This window comes from Cordyceps javanica, chromosome 1 (assembly GCF_051103115.1).
Source record: "Cordyceps javanica chromosome 1, complete sequence".
In the NCBI taxonomy this organism is placed as follows: Eukaryota; Fungi; Ascomycota; class Sordariomycetes; order Hypocreales; family Cordycipitaceae; genus Cordyceps; species Cordyceps javanica.
The window spans coordinates 857,710-877,439 of NC_139295.1; the positions used below are offsets into that span (position 1 = coordinate 857,710).

General features: G+C 53.9%; 4 protein-coding genes across 4 annotated transcripts; 2 read left to right on the top strand and 2 right to left on the bottom strand.

Moving 5' to 3' along the window:
- Positions 1 to 10,108: 10,108 nt before the first annotated feature.
- V2A60_000261 (uncharacterized protein) lies at positions 10,109 to 11,281 on the top strand (the record flags this gene model as incomplete). Its single annotated transcript, XM_083251632.1, has 2 exons — positions 10,109 to 10,174; positions 10,235 to 11,281. 2 exons carry the CDS (start codon positions 10,109 to 10,111, stop codon positions 11,279 to 11,281), a joined length of 1,113 nt encoding a protein of 370 aa, XP_083107758.1.
- Positions 11,282 to 12,529: 1,248 nt separating this feature from the next.
- Positions 12,530 to 13,117, bottom strand: V2A60_000262 (uncharacterized protein; the record flags this gene model as incomplete). The annotated part of the gene is made up of 2 exons (XM_083251633.1): positions 12,530 to 12,810; positions 12,910 to 13,117. 2 exons carry the CDS (start codon positions 13,115 to 13,117, stop codon positions 12,530 to 12,532), a joined length of 489 nt encoding a protein of 162 aa, XP_083107759.1.
- A 2,051-nt stretch (positions 13,118 to 15,168) lies between these two features.
- Positions 15,169 to 17,263, top strand: V2A60_000263 (uncharacterized protein; the record flags this gene model as incomplete). The annotated part of the gene is made up of 5 exons (XM_083251634.1): positions 15,169 to 15,202; positions 15,273 to 15,940; positions 16,023 to 16,143; positions 16,211 to 16,650; positions 16,775 to 17,263. The coding sequence occupies 5 exons, from the start codon at positions 15,169 to 15,171 to the stop codon at positions 17,261 to 17,263; spliced, it is 1,752 nt and encodes a 583-aa protein (XP_083107760.1).
- Positions 17,264 to 17,406: 143 nt separating this feature from the next.
- On the bottom strand, positions 17,407 to 19,467 carry V2A60_000264 (RNA-binding RNA processing protein NOP9; the record flags this gene model as incomplete). The annotated part of the gene is made up of 1 exon (XM_083251635.1): positions 17,407 to 19,467. The coding sequence occupies one exon, from the start codon at positions 19,465 to 19,467 to the stop codon at positions 17,407 to 17,409; it is 2,061 nt and encodes a 686-aa protein (XP_083107761.1).
- Between the last annotated feature and the right edge of the window lie 263 nt (positions 19,468 to 19,730).

Consider the following 19,730-nt stretch of genomic DNA (forward strand, 5'->3'; position numbering starts at 1 on the left):
GTTACTTACCCAGTAAGGTACTTGGGTACTGACCAACCGAGGCGCAGAGAGATGTGTTTTGCTCTTCTACCCTCCGCCTCCGCCTCCATCCTCCCCTCGATTCAAAAAGAAGACATAGGTGCCATGCTTACCATCCATCCCCTCGCCACCGCCTGCGCGTTACCGGTACTCGACCAAAACCGGCTCCCGTCTCTGCCAATCCGATCCTCAGATGCCACCATATGTGCTGCTTCACTGGGTGACTGGTTCCCCAGAGCCGCCGCTAAACCCGCCCATCGCTTGGTTCACGGGGTCCAGCTCCGCCTGCGCATCCCCCCCTTCTGTCGCACTTACAGGCCCCAACTCAGCCAATCACTGACGCACATGGGCCCAGCCCGTGGATGGCGCTGCCGCCACCCGGTTCGACCGCCGCTGGCGGCGCAGATGCGGACCACATCCCAGTCCACTTTCTACGACGCAAAAACTCTCAACAATTTCTTTTTTTAATTTCTTTTTTTTGCTGCCTTGGTCCTCTAATTATATTATGCCTTGGATGCTTGGGTGCGAGACGGGTACTGATACCCCATCATCTGCCTCATTCGACAAGCTCTTCGTCCCCTGTCTGCCTGGCCCTCGGTTCATGCCTTGCGGGGTGAGATCGATAGATGTCTGCAAAGGACTGGCAAGGCACATGCCTCACTCGTTCCGCGGCCAGTACGCGATACATCACCTGATGTCCATAACAAGGCTTGTAATTCAACCGTATTAAAGCGACCCATCACTTTTTCTCAACAATCCCCTGCCATTGCGCGTGGCTAGGTAGACCTGCATCTGTCCTGCAGCATTACGCTAATAAGCCGTCGCTTGTATCATGGCTGCCCAAGAGACCGGTCGGTACAAGAAAGCACATTTTAGCCATGCACACTGATTTTAGAGGTCCTTGATCGAATGCCTGCCGTTGTGGACGTGGTATAAAATATTTGATGTAGGGCTGTAAACAAAGCGTTCTCCCAGCACTGAGACCTGTGTTGCCACTTACACCAACATGAGTCCGCAAAGCTGGTTTGAGGCTTGTACTATACTGCCACTTGATAGGTCGACTGGCACGCGAACAGTCGACCAGCAATAGAGGCTTCCCCTCAAACATGTTTAATCAATCTCTGGTTAATCGGCTGCACTTGGCTATAAGGTTTCGTCTACTGTCCGGCTGGTCAGTAGTATGGTTTGTAAGGTCTATGCCACGAGGCTTCGCCTTGGCAAGCTCCTTCTCACCACTTACACCGAGGCATCTTCTTTTTCATGCGTGGATCCCCGTTGGACCATTTCTGACAGTGGTGGCCCGCTTGCCGAGTACGAGAATGCAGACGACGCAGCATCTCAAGAGCCTGCTGGGCGAAGGAGCTGCGTGAAACAAGACCATGACGCAGCAACCAGAGCAGAGCATTCAAGGTAGTCCTGTGCTGCCGGGTGCAACAGAGGAGCTGGCCACTGACGGCACGACTCGTAGGGACAGCTGGAAGAGGCACATGAAGACAGTTCACAGATGAGCAGGTGACGGCTTTGCAGCCAATAGCTAGCCGGTCCAATTCATTCATTTTTTTCCCCCTGACGCAAAACAAAGGCATGACCATTTCGGTCCACACTACTCATTCAGCTCGAGCATTCTATCCTCAAATAGGGTCTCTTATTAGCCGGAGTGATGTGGTCTCAAGACATCAAGCCAGGCAGCCGATGACATTACTTGCAAAAAATAGAATCCTTGATCGAGAAACTTCAACGCAGGGTTCGGTGAAGATGCCAGTTGCGAGCCCGCGTTTCTTCTGTAGACAAGAGATAATAATTCAGGAAACAGTTTTCACAGAGCAGACTCGATGTCATTTCCTTTCCAAATAACGAGGAAAGAAAAAAAAATAGAAGGAAAAAAGAATATACGGCAAAAAAAATGTACAACACCCGGTGTTCGCTGGTCGTCACCGACCCAACTACTAATCTGGCGCTCAAGTGGTTATCGATCGGAGATCAGACGGGATCCAGATTTTTCACTCGGCTATGGTCGTACATGTTTGTGAAGTGAGAACTTTTGTCTTATAACCTATCCACCTCTGCAGTACTAATAGACGGCAACGTCGCCGGAATGAGCACTCTCGCGACGAAATACGACGCAATTATTGATCTCGAGAATGCAACACAAGATACTGGACGACATGTAACAGTGAGCTTATGCTCAACTCCATGTGGCCACTGCTAGGTGGACAACGAGAGCCTAGTCGGCGTGCCATGGTCAATGCTTGTGCTCTTTTCTGCCTTTCCTTCACACCACGTTGCACGTTGAGGGAATCCCTCGCTATTGAGAATGCGTCTTGTCACCATCTTTTCTCTCAGTGAATCATTACTTACTTCACCTCTAAAATCTCGATCAACATTGGGCAACTGGACGTCAAGATATACAGTTGTACAGGAGCACCTGTGGACGCTGATATCCACGCATGATTGTGTACAGGTGTACGCTGGACCGAACAGCATTACCGGTCTATGGGGAAACGCTTCTCGCGTACTACAGTCTCGAGCATGAGATTGCCGCTCGCCGTGGGTGCGCTTCATTCAGGAGGCTCTCCAACGGAGCTACACGGCGTCTGCAGCGACGTAACTGTACATGGCAGTCGGGAAGGACCTGCGGGATTCGAAGGGTCCTCAAAACTCAAGCTGACAGGCCTGACACTCCACGACTGCCAGGCAAGTAACAAGGTTTACATTGTTTACCGATGAGCGCGCCGCTGTGCGCGTAGTCCACAGTTTCCTAGCAAGTTCAAGTATAGAAACGGCTGCCATAGCCGAACCCTGGCAAGACCTTCTTTGACCTGCCGCTTGTCATGAACTTCTGAAGAGGGTGGAAATCGAGAGCCGTTGTTGTCGGTGCTCGAGCTTTGGCCAATCCCGTCACCACTGTTCCAAGGCGTACGTCCACCGCACCCTCGAACAGTTTCATGGAGGAAATTCTGGTAGTGCTACTGTTAGAGGCACCAGCGGACCAGTTCATCACTACGCGCGAGGTCTCGGTTCAGGATTTTGGGCCGAACGTTTCCAAGGCACGCCGCCAGGGTAGCTCCGTCTCATGTCAAATTCGAAAAGTCGTCAAGGCGATATTGGTAACTGTGAACCACAGCACAGCAAATTTGGAAGAATAGATCATGTTAACTGGAGTGGCCAAGTTGTCTGGCCCGCCATACCGCGTCTTCGTCTTCGGCGATGTCAACTTGCGCTGGGATCTCACTCGTTGTGGAAGCAATCTTGAAGCGATAATCCTCGTTAAACCGATCCCACGGGTCTGCTTTCTCATGTGATTGCCGATCCTCCCACGCTCGTGCTCTGCAGTCTCGCCGACGCTCTGATCATAGGCGGCTGCAAGCACGATGCCGAGGCGGCGCCGCAAGACATACAAAGGTCATTCTACATGATAAATCCGGTTCACACCTTATGGGTGCAAAGAAAGAGTATTATCCTGCCTATTGTACCATTTCCGCGTCGGCCAGTCGACATGGACGTCTGTGACAGCAGTGACGACGAGAACGATGGCCACAGACAGGACGGCGGCTCCCTCTCCGGAGACTTTGAGTGCTGCCCACAGGACGAAATACTGCCGTCCTTGTTCATCGCTCTTGCGAAGAACAAGAAACAAAATCGGGTCTCAGCTCGGTGATTCTCGAGGACCCGTGCCTACAGTGTGCGACGGACATGTGCCGAGAGCCCGAGTACTCTGCCCGTCATTGAATGGATTGAACACATTTTGCGTATCGAAACGCGCGCCTATGTAACATTATGGGCTGTGTGTCCCTCATCGAGTGCGGCTAAGTACATTAACACTCACCGGCGACATATGCAGGAGCTGGGGGGCTCGCGCCGGTTGCTGAGAGCATGGCAGACCGAGAATCAGGAGACTCGCTAGTAAGGCATCTTTGCAGTCAATGATTTGAGAACTCGATATCTTCCAAGTACGTCAGTCTTGGACTCCGACCGTATTGCGCCCCCATCGCCGGAAGACCCTGCCGTTCTGACCTCGACCGCGAAATAGTGACTCTAGGGTACGAGCGCTGTTGATGCGAGCAGAGTACACCGCTCAAGAGGCACATGATGCCCTTTGAAATGATGTCTTTTTCCAATCATCGTTTTTCGTATACCGGAGTTGATTCAGTCGGATAGTATACGCAAATATCCATTATAGCATCGATTCGCCAGCGATTTCGGACCTGAACTGCAAATGGTGGCGCCGGCTATCCATGATTCAGGCCGAGGACATTACAAGATGAAGGGAGAAAAAGAAAAAAAAAGAAAAACTCCCGTTACTATCAGTCAACTCAAAACGAGAATCAAACAACTTTTTACTTTACTCCGAGACTCATCCTCATGAGTTACCGGCGAGAAGTCGATGAGCGCGATGTAGACAGCAACTGACCCTGCAGTCGCAGCCCAAACCTCTCAACCCACAATCAGCATGGCTTGCCTCGCTCGAAGAGATAGTAGGGAGGGCTCATGAGATGAATGATTGAGACGGAGAAAAAAAGGGAAGATATCGCCCCAGAAAACTGGGATGGACGATACGCGATACAGGCAACCTGCGCTGGGCAGATTGCACTGATGCGCGCCGCCAGAGTGCAAAGTATTGACGGCATTTCCCTCATTGTGTGGCAGCAAGGGTTGAGTATGGATCCGAGCAATACAAACATGACTGCCCAAACCTCATTCTATATCATCATGTTGATTCGGATTTTGAGCCAGGTGTGGCTTTTGGCGTAAGGAGTGGCAGCGTCGCACATTACAAGAACTCGCAGTAGGAATGTCCGCTATTGAACAGTCAGAAATCACAAATTGTACTCTCACTGAGTAGCGAAGATGCACAAACTCAAGGTTTGATCCTGCTGTGTGTTTGATGCGTGATGACAGCCAACTACACCCTCCATCTAGCCGCCACAACTCGAACCAGACACGCTCCGTTCTTTGGCGCTCTGCCCCTACGCTGTGGCACGATACTGGACCGCACGTTAGTGACTTAAACAACGTGAATACAGAGGCGGTGACCGCGCACTGCCGGGTTTCCATGGGCATTCGGATCCTGCGGCATGTATGCGCACGACGCCTGGCAGGGGCATGACGCAGCATTTGCGCACCCACTGCTGGGGAGCTGCAGAGAAAGCCAATAGCTCATTGCTCAGGGTACAGCTTCCCCGCAGAAAGGGACGGCCATGCACAGATAACATAATCAAAACGCAGAGGAAACAGTCGATAGCGTCGGCTAGGTTCCGACTAGCTGGCACTCGAGAGCGGGCCGATGCAGCGACGCGTACAGTGAGCACCGCATCGAGTACTGACAGCATCGAGCACCACATCTGTATTTTTTCCCTTCCAACTTGATCGAAAACTCGATGGGGAAAGAGAGATATAAATGTCAATTGCAGCGAGGTGATCGATGACTGAGGCGCCCGTGCGTGCCCGGCTCCGCGCGTGGTTATGTCAAGCTGCATGGCCGCAGTCCGATCGCGATCAGCATCAGTAACGGAAATAGCAAAACCCCTCCCCCATTCAATAGGCTAGATCGAGCAAAGGACATCTCGATGTACTCACGAAAAAGGCCAGAAAAAAAAAGAAAAAAAAAAGGACCAGTGATTCTTTCTTCCTTTCTCGATCGACTTGCCCATTGACTAATGGACTAGTTTTGGCCCATGACCAGGGGCAAGACACTACTGGTAGTTCCGGCGAGCGGCTTCGGAATGAAGCTGCACATCACTCTAAAATAGAAGCAAGGTGATCTACAACCACACCTATCGGCATTCAGCGTGGTATCGCTGCAACATTCTTCTCTCAGTGTCGATCTGCGTTTTCGGCCGCTGCACTGCCTGAGTGACTGCCGACTGCCTACTGAAGCAAGCGTTTCCGTGCGCCGCCTCGCCGGTGACAACACACTGCTTTTGATCTTTTATTTGCGCTGCCGATAGACCAGTTTTTAACAAGACGAACATAAACAAAGACGAAATCAGGCCAAACGGGAGAGAACCTCCGGCGGCGGTGCGTGGCAAAGGCGCGACGTGGCTGTTGCGCAAGGTTGAGGTTGCACCTGACAAACAGGATCCGAGGTGTGGCTGGTGCTGTTTGCTGAGTGGTTGAAAAGAAGAGGAATCACGATGGAAAAGTGCCGTCTTTTCGATGAACCGATCCTCGTGGCCAAATCCCAAACCAAGGCAAGATGGGCATTCCAACTAGATTGCCCATGTGGCAGGTGTCGCCACCTCCATTCTTGGTCCTGGCGAACGCACATCTCACTAGCAAAGCATGGCCACTCATTTGAGCCACTTGACATTTCCTACTAGCATTTCATGCTACACAATGTGATGCATCGAGGCGAGTTCCATGCCGGTTCCAGCAAGGTGATGCTGAGGTAATGGCCTCTAGGGTCATCTTCGTTGACTGATGGCGCGGCGGAGGTAAAAGACAGGAGTATATGCAAATACCAGACGAATGTCTGATTGCGCAGAAAATCCCCAAATATCATCGGGCATCGGGCCATGCATCGGAGACGTCAATGAGACATGGTTAGACAGTGTTTCGAGGCTTATTAGTCGTCGGAAAATTCGATCTTTCGCAGGCGAGTTTTATCTAGGTGTTTCGCGTGAATCGGAAACGCGCCGACCGTTGTACTCTTCTTGCGTCTGACGGAGCTATGATGTAAGACGCCCCTTCGGAGCCACAACCCCGAAGCCGCCAATTGAAAGCTGGGCCTTTGGTCTGAGCACCTATCTTTACCCGCACAAGCTGTGGAACATGGTTGGGCCATGGTTGAGCGACCATGAGCCCAAAGGACCCCCCGCCGAGAAATTCTTTCCTCCTGTCCTTCCTTGAAAAATATTGTGCAATGCCGCCACATTCAGTAGTTCAACTGCGGGTTGGGATAATATCAGGGTCTGAGCAGAAAAAAATGTACGAGAGCCTTGATTTTTGGCCGAATGCTGGAGACTGGCGCTTATTAGCCAGCATTGCGGCGCCTGTGGCGTTGGGTGGAGGCTAGAGGGGTGCAATATAGACCCCTTTTTTAAGGAGAAAAACATTCAGGGATTTTCCGAATTGAGCATTTTGGTGTGTACTAATAATAAGAAGATGGGGAAGAAAGCCAAGGCAGGGAGGGCCCTTGAATCAATTTTTGCACGTCTGATCCACGAGCTGGGGATAGAATTTGAGGTGATGGTGCAGCCTACTACTAGTGGGCGGAATCACTGTGACGTCAGACCAACGCCAACTGTGGCTTGCGCCGCCAAGTTTCCCAGCTCGGCACTGCGCGAAAAATGTCGGTCGTGTCCCAGCGTGAGCCCTGGACGAGACGGTGTGGCTCAACACAAACCCTGCTCGATGCACAGGAAATGGGGCTTGAAGGTAGCATCTTTCGTTCCATTTGATTCCGTGTTAGCGGCGATCAAGGCATACGCAGTAAAACCAAGCTTCTGTTGCGACCCATTTCTTATGGCACATACAGACACAGCTGTTGCACGGCTGTTGTTGTGCGGAGCAATCCCTCCGATGAGACAGCATCGTGACTTGTGAGAGCCGAGAAAAACAGTTTAGCCGCTGGTTTGCTGGATTCGACGCAGATGTAAGCATGATAGAGAATATCGAAGGTACTGGTAATACACGCCTTTCGAATATGGCTGTCACTTTCCTAGTCGCATTTTGCACCTGTTGGATCTGGCGAGGCCAAGCTACCGTCCATCCACCCGAAAGGTCTAGAATCGCGCAGGGCGAAAAAGAGCCTTGATTGTATGGAACCACCAGGATGATTTCGAGTGCTACCCAACGGGCTACTATCGTGTGGAATTCGCAGACCTGCCAAGTGAGCGGCGCCACAATGTTGTCGCGCAGTGGACCGCGATGGCTGCATGCAGCAGAAGTGACTGTGTTAATAAGGGTGAGTGGGGTCTGTCCGTTGGAACCGAGGAGCCTGCGCCGTTGAAAAGGTTGGCCCATCTGGTTGGGTTGGGGCATCAGCCGCAGCCAAATGGATGTGACAACGTGGATGCGCCGATAATGAACGGAAATGCAAATCTATTGATTAGAAGAGACCAAGACGGGTAAAACTGCGGAAGCCGGACATACGGCTCCGGAATTCAGGATTCTGCGGTGTAAATGATGGGACAGCAACAAAATCTCGATGTTCAGCATCGATGTTCGATGTTGAGCTGGAAAGCTAGAGGTGCACAGGTGAACAAGTATGGGCCTCGAGGTGTGGCTGTAGCGTCGGCAGAGAGTATTTGGTGGGTGGTTCGATTCGCAGCGTTTTGGTGTGCTTGCAGGCTCTGCAGACAGCCAGTCAGGTTGGACTGGGGGTGAGGCACATCTCGATGTCGGGGCCGACATCCACTAATAAATGTGGCGCGAGCTGGAGGCCAGGCTACCAGGGCAGCGATGGGGAGACGGCTGGCACCAGCTTGTCATCTCACAGTCTCAGGCATGCTACCTAGTTAATGCTAGCTTGGCAGTAGCATATATGTCTTTTTTGCCGAGTGATTGCGGGATCAGAGACGACTCGGCTTTTGGACGTTGGCGATAAGGGTAGTTTTCGCGAGGTCAAAACCGTACGACGCATTGACGATCGGTAGGTTGGTGCCTGTCGGGGTATTTTGCACGATGAATCTGTTGACTTTTGGTGCTGTCTTGATGCAGCTGCGTCGAGGCCCCACGACGGTACCTGGTTGGCCGAGGATAAGGCAGCATCAGCCACAGGCCACATGGGTGCGTCACAGGGGTGTTGCCACGACAGAACAGCAGTACTCAGTATGTATTTGTGGATGGCTTGATGGTTGGATGGCTTGATGGTTGGATGGCTGGCCGGTCGAGGAGAAGCGGGATGATAGAGTGGTGTGAAGTTTGTTGTTGTTGCTATGGTGGTGGTAGTGGTTGTGAATGCAAACGGAGGGCACAGAGGGGCTCACCACAAGTAACCATTAGTTGCCTTAGTAGGTTGGTACCTAAGAAATCACAGAGGTACCTACCTACCTAACCTACCTACCATTACTTACCTCTACTTACTAATAGTAGGTAGAGAGTCAGCACAGTGCCAGCCAGGATTAAGAGGCCAGAGCGCGTATTAGGTGTCAGAGCTACGGTTTGATCTGTATTGGCAATACGGTATGCACACTGTACATACAAACTGTATGCACACTTTGACTAGGTCGCGGACTAGCAGCATATTGGGAGCCAACTGATAGTTTCAAGGGCTCCAATAATAAATTGCAATCCCAATTCCAAAATCAAAACTAGCTTTCAAATAAATACGCTGGTCGTTCTACTTTGGCATTAGCAGCCGCCTAGGGAGCTGGCAGCTGGTAAGAAACTGGCATCGAATGGAGGGGGGGTGTGCCGATTCTCTGGCCCAGCACATTACCGGCCCCGCAACTTCACCATCGAAGTCCATCGCCTGCATCGAAGGTTGCACGTCGCACCCAAGCACCCTCTTCATCCTGTTCGCCCACATCTCCCCCCTTCCCGCGGCCTCGACTCCATGTCTCCATCCAAAGCCCGGTGTGAGACGACCCAGAATGCGCTCCCATCATGCAGCGACGGCATGCAGTTTTCACTCCTGGCCGGCCCTTGCTGTGCCTAGGTGTCCACTCGGCCGAGCATCAATATTCTACTTATTATGCCCATGACCACCCTCCGCTTTCTTTCCGTGCCTGGATTTCACCTTTTTTTTCGTCCTTGACAAGCTTCTCTTCTCCCCGCAGCATCATCCGAAGAACATACCAAGAAATTCTACACCTGGCTCAGTACACCCCAGCCCGACCTCGCGCCCTCAACAACGCCAACACACGCCAGCTCCAGACTTGACTCCTCTAGCTCTCGCTCTAGAATCCCCTCCCAGCGACGCGAAGCTCTAGTTCCACTTGGGCAACTTGAGCAGCCACATTGGCCGAGTCACTGCTACTTTGGAGAACCTGCAGGCTCATCAAGCAGCCAGCCCTCTGCCGCAAGCTTCGGCTAGTGCCGTCCACGCAACAAGCTGTACTGGACAGCTACGTACCTGCCACTGGAAACGGTAACGACTACCTATAAAACGACCTCGCACCGATTGCGGTGCTTATCACCCGACATCATGCGAAGCAACTCTCTAGACTTCAGCAGCTTTGAAACAATGGTTGTCCCTGGCCCCTACAAAAAGGTACAAGTTCTTCGCCTTCTTTCGTACACGTCCGTCCCACTGACAGGACCTATCTGATAGACGGAGCGATCTCATGAGGAGAATCAAGAGCGGGCGTACATTGCAGCCTCACGCCGCACAGATCGCAGTCTCGAAGCTCGCGTTCAGTCTGCCCGAATGGCCAGTGACATCCACAAGCGACGTACCGGCAAGAGCTTCCGCATCACCGAACAAGTTGTCTTGAACGAGGAAATGTATGAGGAGGAAGACGACGACCTCCCTCGCTCCTATCGACTTCTGGGTCAAAGCGCATCACCGGGGGACATGAACCATCGAGTTGAGGCCTATCTCTCCAACAAAGTGGCCATGTCTACCATTCTTGCCCGCACTAATGATGAGTGGAGGCAGAATGAGGTGAACAAGCGATTCGCTCAGCTGTTCCCCCAGCACGCCAACTTTGAAACTCAACGTCAAGCATCAAGCATGTCCCCTGCTGCTCCCAACTCGCCACCGCAGGCACAATCGCCACAACAGCAACAGCAACAACAACAGGAACAACAACAACAGCAGCAGCAGCAACAGCCTTTCCCTCAGCGCCCCCAGCCCGTGCCCCAACAATTTCAGCACATTCACGCGCACTCGGAGCCATTTCCACATACCCAGCAGTTTTACCCTCAGCACCATGCCTCTCAACAGCATGTGAGAGCATTCTCCACGTCTGCTCTGGGTCAATGCCCACCTCCGCACCCCGACTTCTTGAGACAAGACTCTGGTATCGCTCTTCCCACGTCGCCACCTAATTTCGATATCTCTCAGCCAGAGTCCCCCATTGACTTGGGATCGAGTCGGTCTGCATTCACCTCGGAGTTACCCCCAGAAGCTAGAATGATGATGATGGGTGGCATGAGCATGAGCACAGGTTTCGACAATGCACTGCCTAATTGGGCAGCTCCTCCCGCTCAGTTTCCCATGTCTGAAATTCCCCGGGCTTCCAAGGGCGAAGAGGAGCAAGTCGTCTCTCCCACGGATGATGACTTTGACATGCACAACCCAAAGTGGGACCCGCTCATGGACGACACGACCTGGAATGCCTTCATCAACGATAATGCCTGGGCTGACAGCCAGTAATGGATTAATGTATACACGAAATGGAGCGGGTGTTTTTCTTGTACGTCTTTTTATGCTGCACAGCAGCTGTACATGAGGTTTACGGCTTTGGACAAGCGAGCAGTGGGAATCGGTTACCCTTGTTGGGAAGATGCCGCCAGCGATGAAAATATGATACCGAAACGAGAGCGAGGATTGCAAAATGTATATGAAGTAAAGGATTTGATTTTACAAGCGAGCGGAGTGTGTTTATACTCATGACTACCAGCGGCACAGGTTGGCGCACGTACACGGAACAAAAGGAGCATCAGTCAGTCTGTACTGGCCAATAATATACATGAGAGCCCGACATAATTATACTATTATTCCCTACGTTTCACATTGCCTTTGATCAGTTACCGAAAATAAAAATCTCTCACTATTCAGTTTCACGAGCTAATTTGGGGTGACGTGGCAAGGAGCTCCAACTGCACCGAGACTCTTGAAGCCAAGCCCTACCCTACTTGGGGCTGTACTGAGTACATCACGACAGAGAGAGAGAGAGAGGGCGCCCGTTTGAGTTTTTACTTTGCGCCAAAACAGTCAAGGGTTCTAGCCACCAGGCAGAAGTTTGTTCCAAGATGGCACGAGCAAAAACTCTATTGTGGTTAGTTTTGGAACTTGTTTCCCGGACCGTGTCCTGCCAAGTACATCTACCCATCAACTACATCTCGGGTTCACGGCGCCATCTCGAACTTTTAGCCTCCCGCTCTGCCCCGCATTCATCTGGATATTTTTCTCTACTCCATGAAAATTGACTTTGATTGGCCAAATTATTAAAATCTGACTTTGATTTGCCAAATATGTTGATCTAAGTTTTGCTTCCCGTACGCCGTCCTTTGGTAGAGTCGCCTCGTCGAAATTCTAAAAAAGAAGACAAAAAAAATAAAACAAACAACAACAAAAACACTGTTGTACTGGGTCCTTTTCGCACCCTCTGCTGCGTTTGCGCCTGGTATATTATAACACATCCCCTTTGGACACCCCCCCCCCACTCTCTGCACGAGAACTGTGCAAGGAAAAGAAAAATAATAAGAAAAAGCAGGAGCAATGAAAATACAGGTAAAAGAATATTGCATGCGCCCCATTGTAATGCTTAGCAAAGACAGAAGACGGAAGCAACGCAAAAAGTCACTTGTCTCGTCTCATTCTCTCTGTGCCGTCTCTGTGCCACTGAAACACCACTGGGATTATTAGTACCGATGTTACCCAGCGCGTGGCTTTCGAGGCTCATGGATGCCGGTAGTATGGGGCTTGCGGTGCGCCGTATACGGACGCCTGCTGGTGGTACACTGCCTGGTTACTGGCGTAGACGAGACCCGGGTTCGCGGCTCCCCCGGCGACGGCCGCCGTCATTGGGGTATGCATCGTCGACGGTGCGTACCCGAATGGCGTATAGGTCTGCACCTGAGGCTGTGATGGGGCGAAGCTGGGACCGCTCATGTAAGTGCAGGCCCGCTGCTGTTGAGGCTGGTGTTGGTGTTGAGATATCAGACCGGTCTGCGGAGTTGCTGTAATTTTTGGGTTTGTTCACGCATGAGTAAGTCTGGAACCTTGGTCTATGACTGACGAGGCGGGTACGAGAAGAAAAGAGGAAAAAAAAAACGAACCTGCTCCTGAATAGCCGTAGTTTACGGCCATGCCCATGGCTTGCACATGGGCCGCCGCGGGCTGGTACGGCATGGCGCCCCCGGGGAACACGGCCAGCTGTGAGGCACGCGGCGTGTTCCCGCCACCGCATGGATACATCTGGCGACCAAGGCGAGAGGCAAAAGAGCCGGGCGCGGCGCCGGTGCAGTCGTAGCCACCACGAGGCATCGTTGGCTGACTCAGAGTTGCAAGTATCGAGTTTCAAAGACGGTGAGCCAAAGAGAGCTTCCACTGAATGCAGAGAGGACAATGGATGAAGAAAATTGTAGAGTTGAGAGCGAAGGAGTGAAGAACCCAGGTAGAAAGGATGGGAAAGCGAATTGGCCGTCGAGGCAACTCGTCGTGATCTTATACACTGAAAAGATACGGGTGGAAGGGGGGTAATGGTTTGCAAGAAGGAATGAGGGAAAGACGAAGAGCTGACGACTTTCCTCTGTTTTTTTTTGTTTCTTCTTTTCTTGCTTTCTGTTGTTGTTGCTTCACATTGCATTCAAACGGAAGTGAATCCAATTGATTACTGCAACCGCAAAGTGAAGGCAATCTGAGCAATGACGCCGGGCGTTTGTAAGCTGCATTCACATAGGCTCGCCCGCGCAGCCCCCAAATTTGCCTTTTGGACTTGCATTGATAGGGCAAAAAGAAAAAAAGAAAAGAAAAGAAAGTGTCAATCGGGGGAGAGGGTGGTCGGGCGAAAAGAGAGAGTATAAGGTAGAAATGAACAAGACAAGGAAAACAAGAAACCAACAATCATGTCAGCCCTAGAAACTTGTCGGAAGGTTTTCTTTCTTCTACTTCTTTTACAATTCATTGTGAAGAACCAAAAAAAAAAAGCACAGGCTGCGGATAAGACCCGAGTTTGTTCAACTTGACGCTTTTATTTTACGCGCCTGCTCCGTGCCCCCCCTCGCGCAAGGGACAGATGGACAATGAGGAACAAAGGGGGCCGTCAAGTGGACACGCGCGTGCCCTCGCACAAGGGCCAAAAATAAGAGGAAGGGTTCCTTCCAGAATAGAAGCAGACGAGACAATGAATTTCGACAACACTAGGTACGGCTTGATAAAGACTTCCCGTGGGGGCCGGGAAAAATCACCCCGGTTCATCGACAACACAATGAAACCGTGGGCAATCAAGGCAGCCGGTGGTCCAAAAAAAAAACAAAATCCCCCCAAGCCGAAAAGAGGGAGATGCTCACTTGGGATGCGGCCTAGAATGTAAAATGGGTGTTGCGTCTTGTTGTACGACAACCGACCGGGAAGGGGAAGGAAAGGGGGAAGGGGAGGGGAGGATAAGTAAAACAGTTTCTGTTGACTCCCGACTCCCGCCGCCCGGGGAAGGGGAGGAGGAGGGGCGTACGAGGCGGCTTTTACGCTGCTGCTGTTGGTTGGCGATGGGCAGCACAACATGAGACCAACTATCCGTTACCGTGTGTGGCCTTGTCGGAGCCGGGGGGGGGCGGGCTGGTCCTGGTCAGGAAAGTGAAAGTTTGCGCCACCAGCAAAATGGGAAAAACACGGGCCACGGCGCGGCCCCAGCCAAAGCCCTTGACAAGAAGGGGAGGATGCCGTACTCGGACGGGCACGCCGTGTATCAACAAGCGCTGTTTGAAATATCCCGTGGGCGCGCGCGCTGCCGCCATCTGTCTGTCTGTACTTGATCCGATATTTTTTCAATTTTTATTTAATTTTCTAGTTTAGTTTAGTTTATTGTATCTTTTCTTGGCTGTGTAGTGCCGAATCGCGGCCTCTCGCCTACTTACTCTCCATTACCCTCCAGCACTTTGTCTTCTCCTGTTGTATTCGGAGTGGGTTGGCCACTCTTTTTCTTTCTTTGCTTGCTTGCTTGCTTGCTTGCCCGGCTGCGATAGGTCCGATAACCGAACAAGGCAGCCCAAACTCCATGGACATTATCAAAGTTGATGGGCGTCTTTTGCCAGCGGCCAAATGACCTCACCCCTCCTTTCCAAACTCTGGAGGTCCGGAATCCATCTACCTCGGCACGGAGAAAAAAAAAAGCCAACATGACATCCTGTTTACTCGCCGATATGGTGGGGCCGAACATCGCGGGGTAAAAGCCGTTATGCCCATGATAACTTGTAGATCCTTTTTTCCATGTAGGTGTCGCTCCTTTTTGCTTTTCTCATTTTTCATTCGGCCTTTTCCATAAATAGGGCCTTATTTCAATTGGACTTTGGAACTCTTCATCGCAAAAAACAAAAACCATGTTGTTCAAATCCGCTTACCCCGACATACACGGTACGTTGAATCCAGTTGCCCTTTTGCCCAAAAGTCCGCGGACCACACAACCAACACCAAGTATCGATAGTACCGCCCGACCTCACCCTGTGGCAGTGGCTCTTTGAAACTTCGTCGCCCGCGGCCGGCTGCTCCAAGCCCGATGCCGTGACAAGCCCGACGCGTGAGTACATCAACACGCAGACGGGAGCCCGCCTCACGCACGCGCAAGTCCGCGACGCCGCCGTCGCCCTGTCTGCGGCACTGGTCCGGCACCGCCGCCCCCGCCGCCCGCGCAGCGACGGGGACGGGGACGGGGAGAGGGACGGAGACGGAGACGGCCTGCGCCCCGGCGACGTCGTCTCGCTCGTCTCGCCCAACGCCGTCACGTACCCCATCTGCCTGCACGGCGTGATCCGCGCCGGGGGCGTGCCGGCCGTCTCGTCGCCGGCCGCCAACGAGGCCGAGATGCGGCACGCGCTGCGGACGGCGCGCAGCCGCTTCGTCATGTGCGCGCCCGAGACGCTGCCCGTGGTGCGCGCCGCGGCCCGCGCCGAGGGCGTCGACGAGAGCCGCATCTTTGTCTTTGCCGACGACGACGACGACCACGTCGACGGCTTCGTGTCGCTCAGCGCCCTGGTCGAGGAGGGGGCCAGGCTGGGGCGGACGGAGCCGGCTGGCCTGCCGAGCGGCCGGTCGAGCGCCGACGCGCCGGCCTTTCTGTGCTTCAGCAGCGGCACGACGGGCCTGCCCAAGGCGGTGCGTTTTTTTTTGTTTTGCCGCGCCGGCATCGGTCGTTTGTACAAACACCGATTACGGGAATGTTCTGACGGGATTACAGGTCATCATCTCGCACGCCAACATTATCGCGCAGTGCCTCCAGCTCAACCTCGCCTACACCCATAGCCACATGGCGCTTGGCCTCCTCCCCTTCTACCACAGCAAGTCCTCACCTCGATCGTGTAACGGGGGCGACCAGAACACGTGTGCGTGCGTCAAACCGAACTAACCGGGCATTCTTCTGCACAGTCTCCGGCCTCGTGCGCGCGCAGGTGCACTGCCTCGTCAGCCACACCTCCATCGCCGTCGTCCCGCGCTTCACCATGCCGGCTCTGCTGTCCGCCATCAGCACGTACCGCATCGCCGAGGTGAACCTGGTGCCGCCCATCCTGATCCGGCTCGCGCACGACCCGACCGTCGGCGACTACGACCTCTCGTGCGTCGAGCGCTGGGCGACCGGCGCGGCTCCCGTCAGCCCCGAGGTGCTGGCCCTGCTCGCCCGCCGCTTCCCCGGCACCGGCTTCAAGCAGGGCTACGGCATGACGGAGACGACGGCCTGCGTCACGACCCACCCGCGCCACCTGTACGATTTCAAGCACGGCCGCTCCGTCGGCACGCTCGTCGCCGGCACCGTCATCAAGGTGGTCAACGAGGACGGCGAGGCCGTCGGCGTAGATGAGCGCGGAGAGGTATGAAGAACCTTTCGCCCCCCTCCCCCGCCCCCTTCCTTCTAGTTTTCTGATGACAGTTGCACCTGCAAAAGTCCCCAAGAAGAAACTGACCATGTATCCAAATTTCTTTTTAAAAAAATAGATCCGCGTCAAGGGCCCCCAAATTGTCCCGGGATACCTTAATAACCCCGTTGCCTCTGCCGAGGCCTTTGACGACGAGGGGTTCTTGCGCACCGGCGATGAGGGCTCCGTCGCCGCCGACGGTCAGCTCACCATCCACGACCGCATCAAGGAGATGATCAAGGTCAAGGGCGCGCAGGTCGCGCCCGCCGAGCTCGAGGACCTGCTGCTCGGCCACCCCTCCGTCGCCGACGCCGCCGTCATCGGTGTCCCGGACGACTACGCTGGCGAGAGGCCCTTTGCGTTTGTCGTGCTCGGTCCGGGCGCGGACCACGAGTCGGCTCCGCAGGAACTGGACCACTACGTCAAGGAGACGCGGACCCGGAGCAAGTGGCTCGCGGGGGTCCGCGTCGTTGAGACCATCCCCAAGAGCCCGAGCGGCAAGATCCTCCGGCGGATCCTGCGCGAGGAGTACAAGAGGAATACGATGGCGTTGAGTCCAAAACTATAGAGCATGGACAGACTTGAAAGATACATGTATAGACGATAAATCGTAAATCACCGCACTTGTGCAGAAAATATCTAATAAGGAAAACAGCAAAACTCCTGACCGTTGTAAATGAGATGGCTTTTCAACACGTTGTTATATATACATTAATTTTCCTTTCTCTGGCCCGCACGCGCGCCGTTTTTGTGCGCCGACGTGACCTGTTGTGACTCCTCCGCCACCATATCCTTGATCCAGGCCTTCCAGTCGTGCCGCCTCGTCTTCCACAAGTCACCCCTCCAGGCGCGCCACACGCTGCGACCCATCCAGCAGTCGCGCAGCGCCGCCTCCTGGCCGCCCAGCACCTGCATGACGCCGTCCTTGATGTGCGCGGGCACGCTAAAGTCGCGGCCCTTGGTGGGGATCTCGGCCATGGCGATGACGACGTTGTGCCCGTTTTGCGACACGGCCAGGTCGGCGACGTGGGGCGCGAGCGCGTTGACGGTCGACTTTTGAAAGAGCGCGTTGGCGGACGGTGTCTTGAGAGCGGCGCTAACAAGCGTCGCGGTGGGAAAAGAGTTGTTGGCGAGGCGCAGGAGCAGCTCCGGCGACAGAGCGGAGAGGGATTCTTGCACGCCCTTGGCAGGGCCCGGCATGGAGAGGAGCGTGGTGAGCAGCTGCGCACCGTGAGACTGGATGGCGTATTCGTTCTTGGCTAGCTGGCTAAGGTCCTTCTTCTTCTTTGCGTCATTGTCGCTGCTGAGAGAACAGAGAGTGGTGACCAGGTCTACAGGCTGTGAGCCGCAGCCTTCACGGAGGCCTTTCATCAGTTGCTTGACCTCCTCCGTCAGCCCGCGGGCCGCGCAGCGCTCAAATAGTGTTCTGAGCACATTATATCGGTGCTTTGAGACGAGTTGCGGCACCGTGGGGCCAATCTTTTCCACCGCCTCAACCAACTGGTCCTTGCCGATGCGATTGAGTACTTTGATAGCAGGGTAACAGGAGACGTCATTTCGTACGTAGCCCTGGATGCGAGGAAGAAAGATGTTTTGGTTAAGAGCCTTGAAGATCTTGCCCGGCGCGTGCGTGATGATGGTCTCGACGAGGCGCGAGCCGATCTGGTCGTAGATCATGCCGTTGACAAACTCGGTGGCCTCGGACGACTCCTCATAGAGCGACTGCGGCGCGCCGGGCAGAAGCTGGAAAAGCAAGGTCGGCTGCTCGGCGTCGGCTTTTTGCTCCGCTTTGTTGAGCGACAGATCCAGCTCTAGGAATAGCTGCAGCGTCGGGTTACCGATGGGATGGGTCGCGAGGACGCGCAGGCTGGTGGCGTCCATGGTGGAGGTGGAGTCATGTATGATCTTGGTGACGGCGGCGGTGAAGGACGACGGGACGGCGCGCAGGCCCTGATTCTGCTCGTTGACGGCTGCAGAGCCCGCAACAGATACCTTTTCCTTCTTCTTGCTCTTGATGAGCGTCTTGGAGGCCGCGTCGTCCAGCGGGCGGCCAGACAGAACGAGTAGCAGAACGCGGAGGGTGTGGGAGGCGAAGCGGTCTGTCATTAGGAAGCTCATGCTGCCCTCCAGCTCGTCGAGCGTCGCGAGGAACAGGTTCTCCATCGAATTCTCAGGCTCCTGCGCCTCGCCGGCCGCGGCGCCCGCGGTGTCGAGCACGAAGCCGTCAAAGCCCGACAGCTCCTGCGAGACGACGCCGGCGGAGCGCAGGAACAGCGCCTCGCAGCAGTGGCTGGCGAAGCGGTGCTGCACCAGCGAGAGGAAGTGGCCGGCAAACGCCTCGAACAGCCGCTTCTTCTGCGACGTGTTGGCGAGCTGGATCAGGCGCTCCATCAGCCGCGAGCACGACTGGCTGCTGGCCACCTTGAGCTCCTTGCCCTTGGCCTCCTCGTAGACGCTTTCGAGGAAGAGGGCGCGATCGTCGGGTGTCGGGAACTGGTTGAGCTCGAGCATCTCGTCGGCACGGCGAAAGTATTCCTGCTCCTCATCGGCGAGCATACCAAAAAATTCCTTCTCGCCGGGTCCATCTTCGTGGTCGGCAAAGGCGCCGCTGGTCGCCGGCGCCGCCTCGTCGTGCTGGTAGTAGCCGTCGTCGTTGTCGCCGTCGACCCGCTGTCGCTTGGCATCAATGTCGCCGTTGTAGTCGCCCCCCTCAACATGCTTTCTCTTGCGCGCTTCGCGGCCGGAGCCTCGTTTCGTGCGTGGCTTGGGCATAATGATTGCACTTTGCTGCTGCGAGACTGGTGGGGTGGTGAAGTTGGAGTTTGCTTGTCAACTTTTTTTTTTCTGCCACCAAGAGCGATAAGATAAGCGCGTTAACGTCGATCTGCCTAGCAGATGTCGTAGTAAATTCAATTTTGTAAGCCACTATCATTAGAAAATAAATATCTATTTTTATCTATTCAAGTAGTTTTCTAAAAATTTTCTGCGTATATTTTTCTTTGATTATTTATCCTTGATCATCCCGAGAAACTGTC